The sequence below is a fragment of the Phaenicophaeus curvirostris genome, chromosome 26, assembly GCF_032191515.1.
Source record: "Phaenicophaeus curvirostris isolate KB17595 chromosome 26, BPBGC_Pcur_1.0, whole genome shotgun sequence".
Taxonomy (NCBI): Eukaryota; Metazoa; Chordata; class Aves; order Cuculiformes; family Cuculidae; genus Phaenicophaeus; species Phaenicophaeus curvirostris.
This window is the reverse complement of record NC_091417.1, coordinates 3,654,693-3,675,330: the sequence shown is the minus strand read 5'-3', so window position 1 is coordinate 3,675,330 and position 20,638 is coordinate 3,654,693. Positions and strand designations below refer to the sequence as shown.

General features: G+C 49.7%; 2 protein-coding genes across 2 annotated transcripts in view; one reads left to right on the top strand and one right to left on the bottom strand.

Moving 5' to 3' along the window:
* The window catches only part of ATP5MC1 (ATP synthase membrane subunit c locus 1), a 110,176-nt gene that overhangs the window by 20,252 nt on the left and 69,286 nt on the right, over window positions 1-20,638 (bottom strand). The gene's annotated exons all lie outside the window — the stretch shown is intronic.
* HOXB13 (homeobox B13) lies at window positions 15,256-17,431 on the top strand. The gene is made up of 2 exons (XM_069877081.1): window positions 15,256-15,814; window positions 17,175-17,431. Exons 1-2 carry the CDS (start codon window positions 15,256-15,258, stop codon window positions 17,429-17,431), a joined length of 816 nt encoding a protein of 271 aa, XP_069733182.1.

The window sequence follows — 20,638 nt, the reverse complement described above, 5'->3', positions numbered from 1 at the left end:
GACTTCACCTGTGGAACTATGGTAGAAAAAAACCCTGAAAAAAAAAAAAAAGCCCAAAAAAGCGTTGTTTTGCTGTGATTTTTAATAAAAGGGATTTCCAGGCCTGCTGCAGAGGTGGCTCCAGACCTGGTCAAGTGTTTAGTGTTCAGTTATTTAAGTCAAGCATGGGCAGGCACTGAGGGAAGGCGGGGAAGGAGCATCTGGCTGAGCAAGGGGTGAAAACTGCTGCCCTGGCAGAATCACCACACTGAACAAAATTAAGAAGTAACCAGTGCCTCATCCTCACTTTTTTTAGCTCATTTTTTACCAGTAGCCCATTTCGTAACGTGGCCGGAGCCGATGTTCTCCAGCTCACTGACCTCAACAATGACTGCACTGAGAATGAATTCAGTCCGTACCATCAATCTGATTTTAAACCAGCTCCTGATAGGAGCTACTTAGCCTTGTGAGACAGATGTGTCTGTGTTAAGGGAGATAATTCCAATGCAGGGCACCAGTTAAATATTAATCTTTTCATATATTTTAATAGATGTTTTGGTAGAAACTAAGCTACCCACTGTGAGACTGTTCCTGTGTGAAAACACAGCACAGTGTAAGTCGCTGGAAACTGCTGCATATTTAACACATATTTAAACTGGTCACTGTGAGAAGCATTATGTGAGTCTGCAAAGTGGTCCTGACTTGCCTCCTTGCTCTTTTTCGAGTAGCCGGTTTCTTATCACAGCGATTCTCTACCCACTCGGTGGAAGGCAGAGGATTCCTGAGTTGAAAACAGATCTGCTTGTACAAGGAGGGTGATATTTCTGTTTTTCCAGAGACTTTCTAAATGATGGAAGAATATTTGAGTATGAAGGAGAAGGCAGAAGCACTCCCTCAGCATAATAACTAAAGATTGAGGGGCAGTAATCAAGGTAATCAGTATCTCTTGCTTTTATCCTTCAGTTCTGGAACCAAACACACCTGAAGAGATGAAGCATCGTGTGTTAGACACATCATCTGTACAAAGCATCACTACAGGATTGAGAACAACAGCATCGTGGATAGGGAAACGGAGGCACCGAGCTCGTTGCTGGTTGGCAGAGATGATCATTTGTGCCACTGGAGCTCTCTGGAACCTTCTCTACAACCCACAGAGTGAGGAACGGAACCTAATCTCATTCTCTGCAGCGTGGAGCAGATTGTTTGATCACTTCAGCCTGGTTTTGATTCCGGCTCCAGCTGTTGATGGAGATAACCCCGAGGGGCTTTAGCTCTTACTGACTCTTGGATGAAGGGTGAGACCCCATCGCATTCATTTCCACAGCTCAGTTCCAACCCCCTCAGAGCTGACATTGAACCTTCTTGGTGCTGTCGGGTGTATCCAAGCCATCAGCCACCTTTTACTTTTGATTTGGTAAAAGTGAATCTCATCGAGTTGTTCTTTTTCTGTCATACATTTCAATAGCAGATTCTCAATAAGGAGGTTCTGTGTCTGCAAAAGGAAGCTTCTGAGCTGTGGAAAAAAGAAAGAAGACACAGAACCAATTCTTTCCTTGTTTGATTTAGCAGCGATATCAGTTTAGGTATGAAAACGGCCAGAGCTGGAAATACAGTCAGGAAACCACAAATCCACGCAGACACTTTTAGAAGAACTGGATTTTCTAAAGTTCTCCAGTGCGTTGCGTGCAGCCCTGACTGGTGAGTTCAGGCAGGATGGGAGATCCTTGGGAGCAGCTGCACTTGGAAAGCAGTTTTTATATAACAGCTTAAAAGCAAGCTGCCCATTTCTGGCTTCTACATAATTGTTAAATGCTTAAAAATCTGTCCCAAGCTCTTACAAAAATGTCCTTTGAAAGTCTCTAACACATAATCCCACAGGCTGTTAATACTCCTGAAAAAATCAGATTAATCCAATTAAGTGCCCAAATGAGAATTAGACTCCTTTAGCAATTTGATCAGAAGGAACTGTAGAAACCACACCTTTTTATTTAAGTTGAGGAAAACCAGCCAAGCTCGTATTGCAAAGGAAAAATAAGGCACTGTCCGCTTGGTCTGGCTGCAAAGCACATTTTCAATAGGTTTATGCTCTAACAAGCTGTATCAGTTTCATCTCAGTAGATCTGACGGTTATTGAACAGTGCGCAATGTTCTGGAGGGTGCCAGGCACATAATTGTTTTTACAACACTGTAAAAATGAATCAGACTGAAATTAGTGTCACTCAGCAGAATCACTTTCCTTCCTTTTAAATTACTTAATCTGGGGGTTAATCAAAAAGAAAATGAAGCTTTGACACTGCCCTTCAGCTAAGGGCAAGTACGGGTTCAGTCGCCTTCGCATCCTTTGGTCGGGAAGGAATGTTTTACGGGATCTGTGCTTGTACCTGAGCTGCTTCCCTGCTGCTCATCCTGGGGGGAGCAGGACGATGCTGCCATCTTCTCATTTCATCCAGTGGGATGGGAACTGGTGAAGAGGAGCTACAGGTTTCATAGGAAGCGACCTCAAAGCTCATCCAGTCCCACCCCTGTCATGGGCAGGGACACCTCCCACTGGATCAGGGGCTCCAAGCCCCATCCAACCTGGCCTTGAACCCCTCCAGGGATGGGGCAGCCACCCCTGCTCTGGGCAACCTGGGCGAGGGCCTCCTCACCCTCACAGCAAAACATTTCTTCCCAAGATCTCATCTCGATCTCCCCTCTTTCAACTCAAATCCATTCCCCCTTGTCCTGTCCCTGCCCTCCCTGATCAAGAGCCCCTCCCCAGCTTTCCTGGAGCCCCTTTCAGTCTTGGAAGCTGCTCTAAAGTCTCCCTGGAGCCTTCTCTTCTCCAGGCTGAACAACCCCAACTCTCCCAGCCTGTCCTCATACAGGAGGTGCTCCAGCCCTCTCATCGTCTCTGTGGCCTCTTCTGGATTTGCTCCAACAGATCCATGTCCTTCCTGTGCTGAGGACTCCAGAACTGAATCAAACAGCATCTCCTTGATTTCTCTGGTGTAAATTGGCTCCTTGCTGAGATGAACCAACCCTCCTTTGCTCTGCATGCTTTGAATTGTGTGTTTTGGAAGCAATTCCAGTAAATGTTTCTGCCTTGAAGGCTTTCAGGTCCCACTGTATGTGACTGTTGCTTTGTTCTGATCGCTCAGTGAAGCAGGTTTATTATTTTTCTCTCCATCATATTTTGCACGCACGCAGCTTTTGGTGGCATTTATTAGTAGCATGTTTTTTGAACAACGTCTGGCTGATGAGTTATATCAATAACAGCTGGGCAAAGTAAGATGATCATGAGCTATAATTATTATATACAGCAACGCTGTCAGCTAAAGGCTCTGAGAAATTATCTAGGCTGGAGGATATCTGTAGTCTCAATAGTGCATAGTCCCTTTGCAACAATACAATTATGCAAAATGAGATTAAAATGTTTATCTGCCTGCGAAAATGGCATCAGCTTCCATTCATATTGCTTTTCAGCCGGTGTAGATAATATTTGTCCTCTGATAGGTTCATTTCAGTGGCACCACAATCCTCAGCATCCATTTCTCCTTCTTCCCCAAAAGAAATAAGACATCAGAGCAGTTTAGGTTGAGTTCAGAGAGCCCTTTCTTGGTCTGCTGGTGGTCAGTCCTCCTCCATCCAACGGATGACCACCAGTTAATTCCGTTTTAATAGAGCCCTAGCACAACCAGCAGCTGCTGAGGTCCTGCACGAGGGGTGTGTTAGGACACGGCTGGAAATGGGAATACAGCAGAGGCTCAACACAGGTCAGGAGCCAAAACATTTGCTCAGCATCTCTCCAGGGTCTGTAATTCCAGCGACCGAGCTGTGCAGGAAGGTGCGAGCCTCTGGCTTGTGTGCGTGGAGGAGCTGAGCTGCTCCCAAGGCGCATCCCCTCTGCTGGGAACGTGCGATTAGGGTTTAATTAGTTCCAGTGTACAAGAGATGGCTTCTTTCATTACAACGTATATCTGAAGATTTATATTCCAGCAGAGACAAGGAGGGAAGTAGCTGTGGAGCGCTCCGAGTCCTTTCTGCTCAGACTGCTCTGAATTTCCTTCCTCACAGGAGAACGGGGAGAGGGATTGTGTCTGAAAACCCTGGGTTCTCACACCAAAGAGGTGTGGGAGTGAGGAGGAGCCAGTGCAGATTATTTAGAATATCCAAGATAAAACCTCTCTGCCTTTAGCAAGGACACCAGCCGATACGGTCTGAGGAAAACAGGTTCTCTGCAAGCATTAAAAAAAGGCGAGTTCAGATGATTACAATATTTACAATTTTTACATTTACATAAAAATATTTACAGTATTACAATTCTTTTTCACAGAAAGGGTCACTGGGCACTGGCAGAGGCTGCCCAGGGAGAGGATTGAGTCCCCTTCCCTGGAGGGGTTTAAGGGACGGGTGGATGAGATGCTGAGGGACATGGGTTAGTGTTTGATGGGAATGGTTGGACTCGATGATCCGGTGGGTCTCTTCCAACCTGGTGATTCCATGATTCCATGATTCTATGAATACGCTAACCATGAGGAAACAGTATTTACCTCTTAATCTCTTTCCTTAAGCAACACCCGATAGCGTTTCCCACACGTGTTCAGTAATGAATGGAAAATAAGAAGCCAGCGATGGGGATGTCGCACACCCTGCTCTTAACAGTCAGGGCCTGGGTGCAGAAATCCGTGATGACATGAAGTCACGCGGGTGGTAACATTGCTCACAGCCAGCCAGGACCAGCGAGCAGCATTTATTGGTCCTGGCATTCATAAAACCATCCGGCACTGCCTGGTGCCTTGTGGTACGTGAATAGTCAGCAGGAGAAGTTGTAGAGGATGACAGTGGAAAGGCAACATGAACTGTGAGCCATCTGGAGCGCTCTGATGTGGTGTAGACGCTGCGTGAGGAGGGAGAACCCGGATCTGCCTCTCCATCTGGTAGATATAAAGTGCTGTGGGCACAGGTATCGAAAAGTCAAGATTATCTTGGCAGTGGGAAGAGAGTGACTGGCCAGACACAGCCTCCCGCTGCGCGAGTTCATGCACATGGTCTGCGTCTTTTGCTGGAAAGAAACTGGTCTGGAGGAGGTTGGAAGGACGTTGTTAACTGGAAACGGTTTTGAAGGAACTTTTAGTGTGGCAGTGAATAATTCTGGCATTGTGGATTTTTTTTCCCCCTCTATTATGCTTTGGAAATCAGAGATAATCCCTGACTGCACTGATCAGCAGCAAGGACTGGACTATAATGAGGTCTGAGCCCATCACGATCGATTCCTGGGGAGGCTGAGGGAGGTGGGAGCTGCTCAGGTGCAGGACTGTGAGCTTGGAGCTGTGTCTGTCCAACCTATGGCCCCTTTGGAAACTCTGTGCTGGGTGTTTCTTTAAAGAACTGGGTGTAGATAACACACAAGCTAAAAAAAAAAAAACCAAAAAAAAACCCACAAAATTCTGATAATGTGAGATTTTGAGTGGAAATCATGGTCTGCAGAGAACTCCAAACAGTGCATATATCCCTGGCATGGAGACACAGTGCTGTCTGGCTACAAGGGAAAATAACTTTGATACAGATAGAAATAAATGCTAGAAAAAATGCCTGGTTTGCAGATCTTTCCTCCCCCCTGCACGAGTTTGATTTGTTTATTTCTAACTGTGCTGTGACTCGTTTCATTATTTACATCCTGATTGTTTGATAATTAAGAAAGAAAATGTATTTCCCTTGCTGGAGGACAAGAAGCTGTAGGGATTGTGTGGGAGCTAAGCCGTGAAAAGGTCCAAATCGGGTGGGGAGAGGTTATTGAAGGTGCAATATTCCCTTCCCACTAATGTTTGGTGAGAACAGGAAAGATTCAGCTAGGAAAGTTTGGAGTTTTTCCACCCAGAGACTTTCCATCCCTTGTTCCCGCTGGGATCTCAGGGACTCCAGAGGATAAAATTGCCAGGAAGAAGAGAAAATGAGGAAAATGAAACCGAAATCAAACACAAATCAGCTGTGGGGGTGACCCCAGTCGAGCAGATCACAAATTTCTCCTTAAATTAACAGCTGGATGGGCACCTTGGAGGCACCTTCAGGGTTTGGGTAATTTTTACTAATCTGGTTTATTAAAGTAAACTGAACCCGCTGCTTTCGTGGCCAGGAGCCTGATCCCCTGCCAGACCCGGGGGGAGGAGGAGTCGGGGTCCCCGAGCACCTGGGGGGACTGGGATGAGATCCCCCCAGAGCCCCGGGGGGCTCCGAGCCGGCAGCACCGAGCTGGGAGAGGAAAAACCCACCCGGCATCCCCAAAAAGCTAAAAAACCAGGTAACTCTGGAGTATTCGAGAGAGGGAGGGCAGGAAAAGCTCCTCTCCCTTCGGGAATTCAGGCAACACAAGGACTAAGAGGAAATAAAAGTTTAAAAATTAAAATCTTAACTGGCTTTGTAATTATTTCCTTGCTTTGCAGAGGTTCGGGGTTGTGCGGGTTTGTTGTTCAGGGGGAGCTTTGCGTTTTGGTATCCAGGAATAAACGAAGGGAAGGAGCAGAACGATTCCTTTCCTACCCCCTGAGTAAAATACGATGGAGAAAATGTTTTTGTAACTTTGGTAACGGTTTTTTCGGAGCCCTGATGGCATCTTCCACCCGCTTCTTTGCATAAATGGGTACAGGTGTGAATTAAAAACACCTCTGGGAGGATCTTTTGTTAATTATTAGTATTATTATTACACATATCATACATTGATATTATAATATTTATCAATATATCAATATATATCAATATATTTATTTCTGTATCAATATTACCGGTATTAATTTAATGAATCATGCTTGTATTTATTCATACAGTTAATATAATACAATAATAATAATAATGCAGTAATAATACAATGATAAATGTGCTTCGGATACAGAAAGCTCTCAGGGGAGCTCTCAGAGAGATAGCAGGTCTGGATTAGAATTGGAGAGTCTTAATTACAATGGTATTTGGTCAAAAGAAAATAAAATCCTGTGGAGATGTGGCCGTGGCAGCCGTTCCTGCTGTTCTGCATCGCTGCAGCCAAGGGGGAACTCAAAGAATTTCCTTGATTTTTAAGGAAAACGAGTAAAAAAGTCTCGAGGCACCGATGCTCGCGTTGCCACGAGGTCCGAGCCCTGCAGCCTCCTCGCTGCTCTGTTTCGGACCCGATTTATCGGGAGGATGTGAAAAGCAGCGAATATTAAAGTTTTTTCGATGGGGATGAGGATTCCTGTGCCTCCACCGGCTCCTGTTCAGAGCGTGGGTTTATTTATCAGCCGCGTGGACAGGCACAACTACATTTTTCTGCGATTGCAGCTCAGGTTTTCAGTCGCGGCTTCTTCACCCTGAGCGGTTATTCGTGCATCGACAAGAATCGCTTCTCCCATCCCGATCTGCGCTCCTGGGTCCCCGGTGGGAGCCGAATCCTGCGGGTTTGGAACCGTTTCTGGGTGTAAACGCTCGGAGGACCCCGCTCACCCCCAAAACCGGGGAGGGGGAGCCCCGAATCCTCCCTCCTCGGCTGGGATCGAAGGGAGGAGGAGGCAAACCTCAGGGTCGGTGCTGTCCCTGTGTTCTGCTCTTTGGAAAAAGATGAAATCGCATTTTTGCAAAGCTGAATTCGAAGCATCCGAGCCCGTTCTCCTCGTAAATCCGCAATCCCTCCGTTGGATTGACGCGTGGGATTTAATGGAGTCTGGCACTGCTCGGGAACAAACAATCCCCTCTTCCCATCGACCGGTCCCGGGCGTTATTTTTATCTCCATTCTGGCAAGCAAGGTTTGGAGTTTGAATTGATCCACAGCAACGCGTTGATTCCCCAACCTAATCAAGTTGGCATCAGCTGGCTGCTCCCCCCTAGCCGGGAACGTGCTGGGAAACCCAGAGCTGGGAATTCCAGGAGTACCTGGATTTAGACATCGGCTCCCTTTTCGGGATAAAAAGATATTTAGGTCCCCGGACCCTCGGAGCCCCCCAAATCCTGGCTACAGCACAGGGAGGGGGGCAAGAGGTGGTTGTCTGTCCCCCCTTTCCACCACCTTCCCTCCCCACCTTCCTCCCCACCCTCCTCCTCCTCACCCAGCCCTGGCCGCCGCCCCTGCAATAAGGAAGGGAGGAAAAAGGGGGGGGCAAAGTGACCTTTGGAACCCTGCTCCCCCCTTCCCTCCCCCTCCCGCACCCAACAGGGAGAGCTGGTGGGGGGGGGTTCAGGGCCACCCTGGGGTGGGAGCAGAGCCAGGGGGGGTTCAGGGCCACCCTGGGGTGGGGGCAGAGCTAGGGGCACCCCCAGCCCTCCCTGGCTGGATCTCCGCACCCCCCCAGCTCACCCACAGGTCCTGCAAGAAGAATGAGGTATGAGGGGCAAACGGGGAGAGCAGTGGGGATGGGGGGGGCCCAGGGAAGCACGGATGCTCTGGGGGGCTTTACACCCCACCCCCCCCCCCCATGGGGTGAGCAGGGAGGCAAAGGAGACCTTGGGAGCTCTCTGGACCCAGTTTGGCATCCAAGGAAAAAATTACATTAAAAAAAATTACATTAGGAAAAAATTCTTCACAGAAAGGGTCATTGGGCACCGGCAGAGGCTGCCCAGGGAGGGGGTTGAGTCCCCTTCCCTGGAGGGGTTTAAGGGATGGGTGGATGAGGTGCTGAGGGACATGGTTTAGTGATTGATGGGAATGGTTGGACTCGATGATCCGGTGGGTCTTTTCCAACCTGGTTATTCTATGATTCTAAGTGTTTCAAGCAACACACGTCTCATGTTGTGCTCTCAGTCTTTTGCTATTCCTGCCCCACACTAGGATCTCAAACTGGATTCAAGGGCTGAATGGGGGGACAGGTAGGAGATCCTGCTTTCAACCACTACAGGATAAGGAGAAATGTGTAAAAACACATTAAAACTCACCAGGATGGTGAGTTCTCCCTGTCCCCCACAATGCTTCAGCCCAGGGTGCTCTGGAGCTCTGTGCTGGTCCACGAGTGATGTTCGGTGCCTTTCCACACTGCATCCTCTGCCCCCACTGGAATCACCCTGTGCCTAAGAGCAATGGGCAGGGGGGGCAGGAGAGACAGCAGAGGCCTCCCCAGCTCCAGCCTGGTGGTGGCGATGGCGCTGGGAGCAGTGAGGGCAACACATTGACCATCTCCTGGGGTTGTAGAAATCTCTTGGCAATCTGTTAAACACAAAGTCTGCCACCACACTTGCTGTGGTCTCCACTCCACCTGGGAAATGCTGAGTCCAGCTTTGTGCCTGTCAATAACCCCCTTTAGGCATTATTGTCCACACCACAAAGGCAGAAGAAGCCTGAATTAAGCACCTGGCCTCTTCTGGGAGCTCTCTTCCCGTGGTACAGTGACGACACACACAAGATTGAGCTGAAAAGAATCATAGAATCACCAGGTTGGAAAAGACCCACCGGATCATCGAGTCCAACCATTCCCATCAATCACTAACCCATGTCCCTCAGCACCTCGTCCACCCGTCCCTTAAACCCCTCCAGGGAAGGGGACTCAACCCCCTCCCTGGGCAGCCTCTGCCAGGGATCAATGACCCTTTCCATGAAAAATTTTTTCCTAATGTTCAGCCTGACCCTCCCCTGGTGGAGCTTGAGGCCATTCCCTCTCGTCCTGTCCCCTGTCCCCTGGGAGAAGAGCCCAGCTCCCTCCTTTCCACAACCTCCTTTTAGGAAAGGGGTCAATGCTGCACCCTGGACACTTCCATGGGGCATTTCCACAGTGTGGCTGCCCTGAGGATGTTCAGATCTGCAAGATTTTACCTGCTCTGTAAACTTTAACCCCAAAGGCCTGGGCAGGTTTTGCTATGAGTGGCGGGGGATGTAATTCCCACAACAATTCCCCGGAGGCCTGGGGTCCTCAACCATCATAGAATCATAGAATCATAGAATCATAGAATCACCAGGTTGGAAGAGACCCACCGGATCATCAAGTCCAACCATTCCTATCAAACACTAAACCGTGTCCCTCATCCTGCTGGCCTGAGCACCCCCGCGCCCAGCCTGGGGTTGGAGCAGCCGTAGCTCATCTTGCCAGGTTTTATGATCCATCCCACTGAGTTCAGGGAGCATTCCCGGTCCGCGGGGTGTGAATCACGCCAGGCACTTGGGTCAGAGCCTGGTCCTTGATGGAGTTCACAGTATCAGTGGTTTGGTCCAAAGGGACAATGGTTTCACGTCTGAATTTCTGCCCTAGGCAGGAATCTCTGGTCTCCTGGAGAGAACAGAAAAGAGGGTCACCACCCATCGAGTGCCATGGAGCACCATCCAGCTCATGTGCTTGCCTGGGAGTTTATGCTTTGAGGGAAGGGAATTCCTCTGGTTCCCACCTCCAGGCTGCCCCATGCCCTGGGTACCCAGCACCAACCTGCCTGGGATAGGAGATCTGCTCCTTCCCTGGCTGGATACCACTGGATTTTCCTCCTGCATGGCACATTTTTGAGAACAGGCCTCCAGATCTTCCCAGTTCCACCAGAAATGTTGCTCACCACCAGCTCCATCACGCATGTGGCCAAGCTGAGCCCCCTCACAGCAGCAGAGGGAGACGCGAAGGATCCCGGTGGCTCCTACCAAATTAAACATCAGAAAGAGGGCTCAGAAGCCAAGAGCAACTGCCCTTCTCTCCCACACCAGCTGAATGAAGTTGCTTTGGTTGAGCAGGAATGTGGGGAACACAGAGAAAGGGCAAGAAAGGGCGTTTGAAGAGCTGGGTTGCACAGAGACGACAAAAACAGGGACACCCGGATATATTTATGTGGCTGTTCCCAGGTCAAGGATGCGCAAACGTCCCTGTGGTAGAGAGAAATAAGACACAAACACATTGTATAATTCATTCCTATTTTATGTCTCTGCTCCAGGGCAGGAGTATTTGTTTCATAAGCTGCACCCAGGCTTGACCCCCTCAGGTTTCTGCTCTGTGGGTAAAGCCATCAGACTCACACTGCGCTTCTTCCCCTCCTGGAGGTAGGAACAGGAGCAGGATTGATCCCGTTTGATGTTTCAGCCTCCTTGGCCAAGGGCTTCGGATGCAGGAGGTGGGAAGGGGCATTTTCTGAGGGAGCAGCAGGGTTGGCACTGGGAAACCAGTAACTGTGGCTTTCAGGGAGCCACCATGGTGCTTTATTTTCCATTTCGATGAACAAGAGGGAGAGACCCAAACTGGAATTTTCAGAGCCCAGGAACAACAACCCAGTGATCTCGACCCTCCTGGAATTCTCAAAAAGGAATTAAAGGAGCTTCCAGTCAAGCCCAGTGAGAGCAAAGGAAACCTGGGATCTGCAGGGACAGTGAGAAGCTGGTTAAATGAACCCCGAGCTGGAAATCACCCCAGATTTAACCCCCCAAAAGGAGAGGGGAGGCTCAGAAGTGAACAGCAGCGATTGCGGCTTCAGCATGGAATGGGGATAAAAAGAGGAGAGAGGAGTCAGGCCACGCTCTCTGTTCCCATGCCAGCTGATTTGTTCAAAGGATCCACGAGAAATGCCTGTAAAATAGAGATTCTGCCCCTCCAGGCATCAGGGAGAGAAATATTCGCACCTACATTCCCTGAGCTTCCGGGGGTGTCTGGGGTGGGAAAGGAGGAGCCGGCGGGGAAGGGAGGAAAAAAAAAAAAAAGAAATAAAAGATCAAAATGTTTGGCTTTATTTGATTTTTTTTCTTCCCAGAAATATTGCCAAAATCAGAAACCAAAGCGCCGGGCTCCCTTCCAGACACAGAATTCAATTTTCCAACAATTGATTATTTCCAAACGTTCAGTCTTTAAGCAGATTTTTTTTTTTTTTTTTTTTTTACCCCTTCAAACTGCTTCGGGTTTTAGGTTGGGTTTGAGGTTGGTTTATTTTCCCTTGTATTTTGTAACGACGGCTCAAACTCAATTGCTTTAAAAAATCACAGATTGCTAAAAAGTTATTCCCCAGCTTTTTCAGATTCCAGATGGCACAAATATTAAATGAATCCTATCGAGAATATAATGAAAGAATAGTTACAGACTAATAGGCACGTTTCATGGTTTTAAGCTTGATCGTAGAGAGGAATCAGTAAAAGAAAACCAATTTTTGCCTTTAAAAATAACCTTTTTGCTCTTGTTTTCTTGCTTTATTGTGACCTTAAATATTGCACTGAAATTTTCTCTATAAAATTGCGAGAGAACAGAAATCTTAATGTCAATTTGGAAGTCGCCTTTTATACTATTTCCACTGAAAAGCCTGTGCGAAATTTTCCGACCTTGTTAAAAGGATGAACCGAAGGGAGGCGAGGTCTTAAAAACACGAGGGAAGCTGCGATTCGGAACCCAGCAATTTCTCTAAATAAATCAGCCTAAATACAGGGATTTTAGGGTGAAAAAGGTGAATTTATCCCGGCGTTCCTCTGAAATCAGCCGAAAGGCAAAGGTTTTAGGGTGAAAAAGGTGCAACCCAGCCCGGCGCTGCTCCGAAAACATGAAATGTAGGGATTTGAGGGGAAAAAAAAGGTGAATTCCAGCACGGTGCTGCTCGAAACCAACAGAAATTCGAGGGATTTAGGGTGAAAAAAGGTGAATTAAAGCCTGGAGCTGCTCCTGCGGGAGGTGGAGAGGAGGCTGCAGGGGCAGAGCCGCCGAGGAGTCCTGGGGAAAGGGAATAAAATCCCATTTCCATCACCCAGAGGGTCCGTTTCCTTCTTTACCGGGGTGGGTTTTTTCCTTTTTTTTTTTCCTTTTTTTTCTTTTTTTTTTTTTTGTTCTTTTTTTTCTTTGTTTTTGCGTGCCTGGATTAAAAAATATATATATAATATATTATATATTATATAATATATATTATATATAATATATTATATATTATATATCTTTAATATATAATATATACATATATAATGAATATGTAATATATAAAATATATTATATGTATTATATGTATTTTATATATATAGTGAATATAAGGAAATAAAGTGCACAGACTACCTGGGAAATCCTCCGCAAGTGGTTCTGTTGATGGATTCCGCTCCAGCCTCATCCCGGGGAGCCTCGGGAGCTTCTCCCTGAGGAGCCGCCGTGGGGTTCGGGGGGTCCAGGGAACCCCAGGACCATGGGGTTCGGGAGGGCTGGAGCATCCCCGGGATCGAGGGGTTCGATGGGGCCAGGGAACCCCGGGACCATGGGGTTCGGTGGGGCTGGAGCATCCCAGGGATCGAGGGGTTCGATGGGACTGGGAAACCCCAGGATTGAGGGGTTCGGTGGGGCTGGAGCAGCCCCGGGATCAAGGGGTTCGATGGGGCCAGGGAACCCCGAGAACGAGGGGTTCGGTGGGGCTGGAGCATCCCCGGGACCGAGGGGTTCGATGGGGCCGGGGACCCCCGACGGCCGGCGGCTCCTGGCAGCCCCGGAGCCAGCCGGCTCTTAACTTTCACCTTGGCCTTGACCTCCGGATCCAGCCCGACCCCTCGGAGCAGGACGAGCCGGGATTGCGGCCCCGTTCGCAAACACTCGGTCCCCGCGGCCACCGGGGCCGGGGGCGCCGCTTCAGAGCGAATGGGGAGCAGGGGAGAACAAAAAAAGGGCATCAAAGGAGGAGCGAAGTCGTTAAACCAAGGAATAAAAGGGAAGACAGAAGCTTTGAAACAGGAAAGGTGAAGGCGAAAAACACGGGGAGGGCTTTTCAAAATTTATTTTATTTTTTTTTTAATTTTTTTCCTCCAGAAAAAGGAAAATCATGTTTTTTCCATGCTAGACGGGGAATTTTCGCCGACGAGGAGCCAAGATTGAGCTTCGAGATGCGGTTTATTTAATTATTCGGGAGAAAAGAAGGGATGCAGGAGCGGATCCAGCTGAGCGAAGCCCCTGAGGATGTGGGGGAGCTGGAGGGAGAGGGTTTGGGGAGCCCCCAGCACCGAGAGAGGCTCTTCCCCACCTGGGCGAGCTCTTCCATCACCACTTTATCCCCTGATTTCTATCCGAATTCCTCTCCCTACGTGTCAAATGATGGGTCGCTGCTTTGGTGGCCCCAAAGATGTGGCAGAAGGGGAATTTTATTACGATTTAACAGTCAGAAAGCAGAAATCTCTCGATTGCTTCGCACGAAGGAAGCGAGGCATGAGCTCAAGCTGCTTTTAGAAGAATTCTAGCAAAAGCTTTCCCACAGACAAGGCCTCGTGATGGAAAACCAGAGAGAAAAAAAGAGAGAAAAATGCAGCTGTGTGTGTTTGTACCATGTGTACAGATGATTAAAAACGCCCGTACCTGAATAATTTATTAGCGCACACACAGATCTCGGTGTATTTACCTCAAACTCATCCCAGCCCCATGCAAACCCTCATCGCCACGTCCACCTGTCTGTCCCCTCTTCTGCCTGTCTCTCCACCTGTCTGCAGCTCCTGGACCCCAAAAGGATTCTCTGTATTATTTATTTTTTTTTTATCTCCCTTTTCCAAACTCTTCCCCTTTGGGCTGTCGGGATGCTGTCTGGGGCAATAGCTGTGTGCAAATTGATTGGGTTTTCCCTCCCATCGCAGTGATTTTTAGGGGTACCAGGAACCCCTTTTCCTTTCTCTCCTGACTTTTAGGTCCCTTCCCTATCTTCCTTCCCAAGGATACAGGTTTTCGCCTTTTGCCGCTGAAACTGAAGTGATGCGAGTGTAATAAAACTCTGAGCAGGGGCAAAAAGCAAGGTTGGGGGTAAAATTCTATTCCCTCGCGTTCATCGCTTCCCCCCACGCTGCCCCCCAACACCCCTCAGGGTGAGGGGCTCCCAGCTCCCCCCAGGGCTCCTCCCAGGGCAGGAACCCCCAGATCCGGGTGTGCAGAGAGGGCTCCACCGCAAACAAAAAAAAAAAATAAAGAAGGTAGTTTTAATCGGAGCCGGGATTTTTCCACCAGGCGCTGCTCCTCCCTCCCCATCCCCTCCCTCCCCTCGTCCCCCCCCCTTTTTTTTTTTAGCAAGATGCAGCGAGGGAGGCTCCTCCCGTCACGTGCGGGGGGGTCCCCTCCTCCTCCCACTGCAATAAAAGTATTTTCGCAATTTCTGCAGCCGGGGTTTATTGAGGCTGGAGGAGTTGGAAGGTTGTTGAGGGGGTTTTTTTTCTCTTTTTTTTTTTTTTTTCCGGGGTCGGGGGGGTGTTGTTTTTTTTTTTTTTTTCCTCTTTTCCATCCTTTTCCCCCCCCGAGCGGCAGCCAATGAGGCCGCCCCCTCCCGTTGCGTCAGGGCAGCCCGGCGGGGGAAAAAGCAGCTCTGGGCAGCTCGCAAGCTTTTAAAACGATCCGGGGACACCCCCCACCCCCCAAGCCGCGGGCAGAGCCTCTCCCCATGCCCCGGCCCCCCCCATGCAGCCCCCGGGCCTCGAGGGGCTCCTGGCAGCCGGCGGCTTCGCAGGCGGCCAGGGCAGGGGGCTCCTGCCTCCTCCTCCTCCTCCTCCCCCCGGCCCTTCGCCTCCCCCGGCTATGAACCCCGCTTTCCCGGCCGAGGAGCCCCCCAAGCCGTGTGTCCCCCCCGCCCCGTCGGGTCCCGCCGCCTCCGCCCCGCTGCCCTACGGTTATTTCGGGACCGGCTACTATTCCTGCCGCCTGGCCCGCAGCGCCCTCAAACCCGGCCCGGCTCAAGGTCCCTTCCCAGCCGAGAAATTCCTGGAGCCTCCCGCGGGCAGCGAGGATTTCCAGAGCCGCCCCGCCGAGTTCGCTTTCTACCCCGGTTACGGGGCCCCCTACCAGCCCGTGGCCGGTTACCTGGACGTGTCGGTGGTACCGGGGGAGCCCCGGCATGAGCCGCTGCTTCCAGTCGACGGTTACCCTCAGCCGTGGGCTCTGGGAGGCGGCTGGAGCGGGCAGATGTGCTGCCCCAAGGAGCAGGGGCAGCCCGGGTACCTCCTGAAATCCGCCTTCGCAGGTAAATCCCTCTGCTTGGGGCTGGAAGAGGGGCGGGGGGGGGGGGGCTGGAAGGGGAGAGAGGGGTGCGTGGTGCAGGGGGGGGGTGGGATCAGGGCTTATAATTTGCTGGGGAGCAGCTCCAGCCCGGTTAGGCTGGGAGGGAGGCTTCAAAAAATAGTAATTTTGGTTAATATCTCGCTTCGCAACTCATCATCATCGAGCAGGGAGAGTGGTGGAACCAGCCGGGTTGGGTGGTGATACTATTCGGGTTTGAGTGTTGATAGAATCATAGAATAACCAGGTTGGAAGAGACCCACTGGATCATCGAGTCCAACCACTCCTATAGCGTCCAGGTTCTGATGGTTCTGCTCTCCAGGTCGGGTTTAGGTTGGATATTAGGAAAAATGCCTTTACGGACAGGAATGGTGGAAGCCCTGGCAGAGGCTGGCGGTGGGGAAGGCTCCACACCTGGAGGTGTTCAAAAAAGCGTGTAGACGTGCTGCTTCAGGACGTGGTTTAGGAGGCGTGTTGGTGGTTGTCTTGATGATCTTGGAGGTCGTTTCCAACCTCAGCGATTCTATGATTCTATGAGCGTGGGTCTCACCCACACGGGTGTTTTGCCAATACGTGTATTTCTTCTTCTTCTTCTTCTTCTTCTTCTTCTCCTTCTTCTTCTTCTTCTTCTTCTTCTTCTTCTTCTTCTTCTTCTTCATCATCTTCTTCTTCTTCATCATCTTCTTCTTCATCTTCTTCTTCATCTTCATCATCTTCTTCTTCATCTTCTTCTTCATCTTCTTCTTCATCTTCTTCTTCATCTTCATCATCATCATCTTCTTCTTCTTCATCATCATCTTCTTCTTCTTTCTCTTTTTCATTTTCTTCTTTTTCTTCTTCTTCTTCTTCTTCTTCTTCTTCTTCTTCTTCTTCTTCTTAATAATAATAATAATAATAATAATAATAATAATAATAATAATAATAAGAAGAAGAAGAAGAAGAAGAAGAAGAAGGAAGAGGAGGAGAAGAAGAGGAAGAGGAAGAGGAAGAGGAAGAGGAAGAGGAAGAAGAAGGAGTTATTGTTGTTATTATTATTGTTGTTATTATTATTATCATCATCATCTCAGGGAAAAAACCCAACATTTAAATATCAATAAGGAGAATATATGACTTAAACATCTTTAAATATTGCTGTTAGAGAGGAGGGAAAGAAGAAATGGGGTGACAGGGAAGGAAGGTGCTGCTGGCCAGGAAAGGCGGCTGCGGGGTGCGGGCTGGTGGCTGCGGGGTGGGTGCAGGCTGTGGGTGTCGGATGGTGGGTGCAGGGGGGGTGAGGACCCCCCTCAGCCCCTCTCAGCCTCGTGTCTCCCCCACCCCCCCCCCAGACTCCCCGGGGCCGCTGCCCCCCGACGGCTGCTCGTTCCGCCGGGGCCGCAAGAAGCGGGTCCCGTACAGCAAGGGGCAGCTGAAGGAGCTGGAGAAGGAATACGCCAGCAGCAAATTCATCACCCGCGACAAGAGGAGGAAGATCTCGGCCGCCACGAACCTCACGGAGAGGCAGATCACCATCTGGTTCCAGAACAGGAGGGTGAAGGAGAAAAAAGTCGTCGCCAAAATCAAAAGCACCAGCGGAACCCCCTGAGGACGCGGCCACCGCGAGCCCCCAACGGGTCCCCTCTGCCCCCAACCCCCGGGGACCGAGAGATTCCAGGACTTACAGCAACGGGAGCAACCGGGGACCGAGGTTGGGGGGCTCCGGGAGCGCTGGGCGCCGCTCCCGAGGCTCCGAGCCCCCCGGGAAGGAGGAGGGCGACGTGGGAATCTGTCCCCCCCCACCCTCCCCACCCGCTTTGCACGCTGAGGACCCTCCACAGTTCGCTCTCGCCTCCCCACGCTCCCCCCCGGTCTCCCAACCGCGCTTTAAAAACGACAGAGAAGCTTTCTAATGGCGTTAATGAACCCCAAATTGGCAGCTCCGTGTGCGGCGGGAGCCGGGCTGCAAGGGGGTGGAGGGAGGGTCGCAGGGAATTTGGTCTTTAGAAAGGAAAAAAAAAAGAAAAGGAAGAAATAAAAAAGAACAGGGAAAAAATGAACAGAAAAAAAAGAACAGGAAAAAAAAGAACAGAAAAAAAGAACAGGAAGAAAAGAATAGGAAAAATAAAAGAACAGGGAAAAAAGCAGGAAAAAAAGAACAGAAAAAGAACAGGAAAAAAAAGAACAGAAAAATAAGAACAGGAAAAAAAGAACAAGAAAAATAAGAACAGGGGAAAAAAAGAACAGGAAAAAAAAGAACAGGAAAAAAAAGAACAGGAAAAAAAGAACAGGAAAAAAAAGAACAGAAACAAAAAAGAACAGAAAAAAAAATCTCCTTAATTCAGGAAGAAGAAAAATGCGCGTCTAAGGGAGAATAAATCCGGCCCGCGTGTGTCAGAGAGAAACACGCGTGAATTGTTTGCGGGTTGGCGTGAATGTATAGAAAATGCTCCTGGGACACCCACAGGCTCGCGATTGTGGAGGCACGAACTATATTTTCCCGCAGTTCTCTCTAAATATCCATACCTGTATGCACATGCACATATTTAGCAATACGCATTATTTTACCTTTTTTCTTCTCTGCTATTTGTGTTCGTGTGTTTCTCTAGACCCGGCTCCCCCCAGCACTATAGTACTGGCTGTGTGATATAAATATATACTCGATAAAGCTGTATATACACGTGTTTATACGCTCGTACAGACACGCTGACATGTATGTTCATGCCTATTTTTTGATACAGGTAAATGCAATTCTTATAATTCCGTATGCGCTTTCGGTTGTGCTAATAAACGTGTATTTGTACACACATTTTTCTCCTACTAATCCAGAAGAGGTTCCGTAGCATGTGCTGAGATAATCCCGTACAACGCTAAATGATCTTGGTTAATATTATTATTCTCATCCTTTTTCAACAGAATAAATAGGGTGGAAGTAAATATACTCCAGCGTGTGCTTTGTCTGCTCTTTTCGGGTCGTTTCCAGCTGCAGGGAAGCTCAAACCCCACGGACACGGGTTCTTTGATAGAGAATCATAGAATAATCAGGTTGGAAGAGACCCACCAGATCATCGAGTCCAACCATTTATATATCTCAGGGTTTCGAAGGTCGCTTCAACCTGCCCCTGAGCCCCGAAACAGCCTCTCGGAGGCTAAATCAGCTCCAAAACGCCATCCCCACAACCACAAATTTGTCTCTTTTTTCCTACCTTTATTTTCTTTCATCAATTCAAAGCATTGAACTGCAGCGTGCCCTAAAGAATTAATGTTTTAAAGTGTTTTCGTTCTTGTTTAATTACGTATTTATTCGATATTTAATGCTCTGCGCAGCCTGCGAGGGCATCACCCTCCCGTGACGTCACGCGTGACGTCAGAAGCCCTGGGAAGAGATGGGGGGGGGGTGGGGAGCAGCCAATGGGGCTCGGGGTGAGGGTCCCGAGAGGGGGAGGAGGGGGAGACGTGGTGAATCCCGCCCCGTCGGGGTGCGGGGAGGATCCTCGACGGCTCAAAACTGCGGACCCAGAAGAGCCAGAGGGTCCTGTGCTCGTCTATAGGTCCCTTTGCTCGTCTATAGGTCCCCTTGCTCGTCTATAGGTCCCCTTGCTCGCCTATAACGCCCCCTTGCTCGCCTATAACGCCCCCCCGACAGCCAGAGCGCTGGTAGCAGCTTCGTCGTGCACCGACCGGTTCCACTTCGCTCTCCCCAGTCCGGATCCTGCTCCGAATCTCTCAGCTTTGAACCAATTCGGCTCTGTTTTCTTAATTTCTGGATCCCAGCCCTGAGTGCCTGAGTTCCTCGTTCCCTAGAAAGAGTCTGGGAGGGTTTGGTTGGTTTTGCTGAACGGGTGAGTGGATGGAAAGCTCGAAATCCGCTTTTCTTTCCCCCTGAATTACCAACCAGGAATCTTTTCGCCCTGACTTCGATGCATCTGTTGAGGTCGCAGAGCAGGATCGTCTGCATCCAACAAGAACCAGCCCCTCAGAAAAAAAGAAACAATTCAATAATAATTAAAAAAACCCCAATAATAATAATAAACCGTCCCATATCTGATGGCGACTTCAAAATAAACTCAGCTTGGTTATGGATTTGGGATGAGATTCTCCTCTTGGAGCCCCCCTCTATGGCAAGCTAAGGGTTAATCATTTTAATATTATTTTCCCCGTTCAGGGATCTTTCCCCGATGTCCCCAAACCCGCACTGGAGAGGCTGCAAACCCCCTAGATGCCTCCAGATCAGTTAATATCCCAGTCCCCCCTCCTCCACTCACTGGGAAACCGGGAGACATGACCCCCCCCACCCCCCCAGCCCCCCCTCCTTGTCCTCAGCTCCAGCCCCGAATCCCAGGCGGAAAATGCCGATGGGAAGGGGAGGAGGAGAGTCTCGGGGAGAGCTGTAAAACCTTTACACGGCGGCCTCAGCAAAGGGCGAGAAAGACCCGACATCCTCGTAAAACGCTGGGAAGGAGCCGCTGCCGGGGGGCGCCGGGCCAGGTGAAGGCTGCAGCCCCCCCCTCCCCTTGTCGTTGAACTTGAAACTCAGAAAACCCGGGGTAGAGCAGCCCCAAACCCGGGGTAGAGCAGCTGCTCTCTCCTCTCCTCTCCTCTCCTCTCCTCTCCTCTCCTCTCCTCTCCTCTCCTCTCCTCTCCTCTCCTCTCCTCTCCTCTCCTCTCCTCTCCTCTCCTCTCCTCTCCTCTCCTCTCCTCTCCTCTCCTCTCCTCTCCTCTCCTCTCCTCTCCTCTCCTCTCCTCTCCTCTCCTCTCCTCTCCTCTCCTCTCCTCTCCTCTCCTCTCCTCTCCTCTCCTCTCCTCTCCTCTCCTC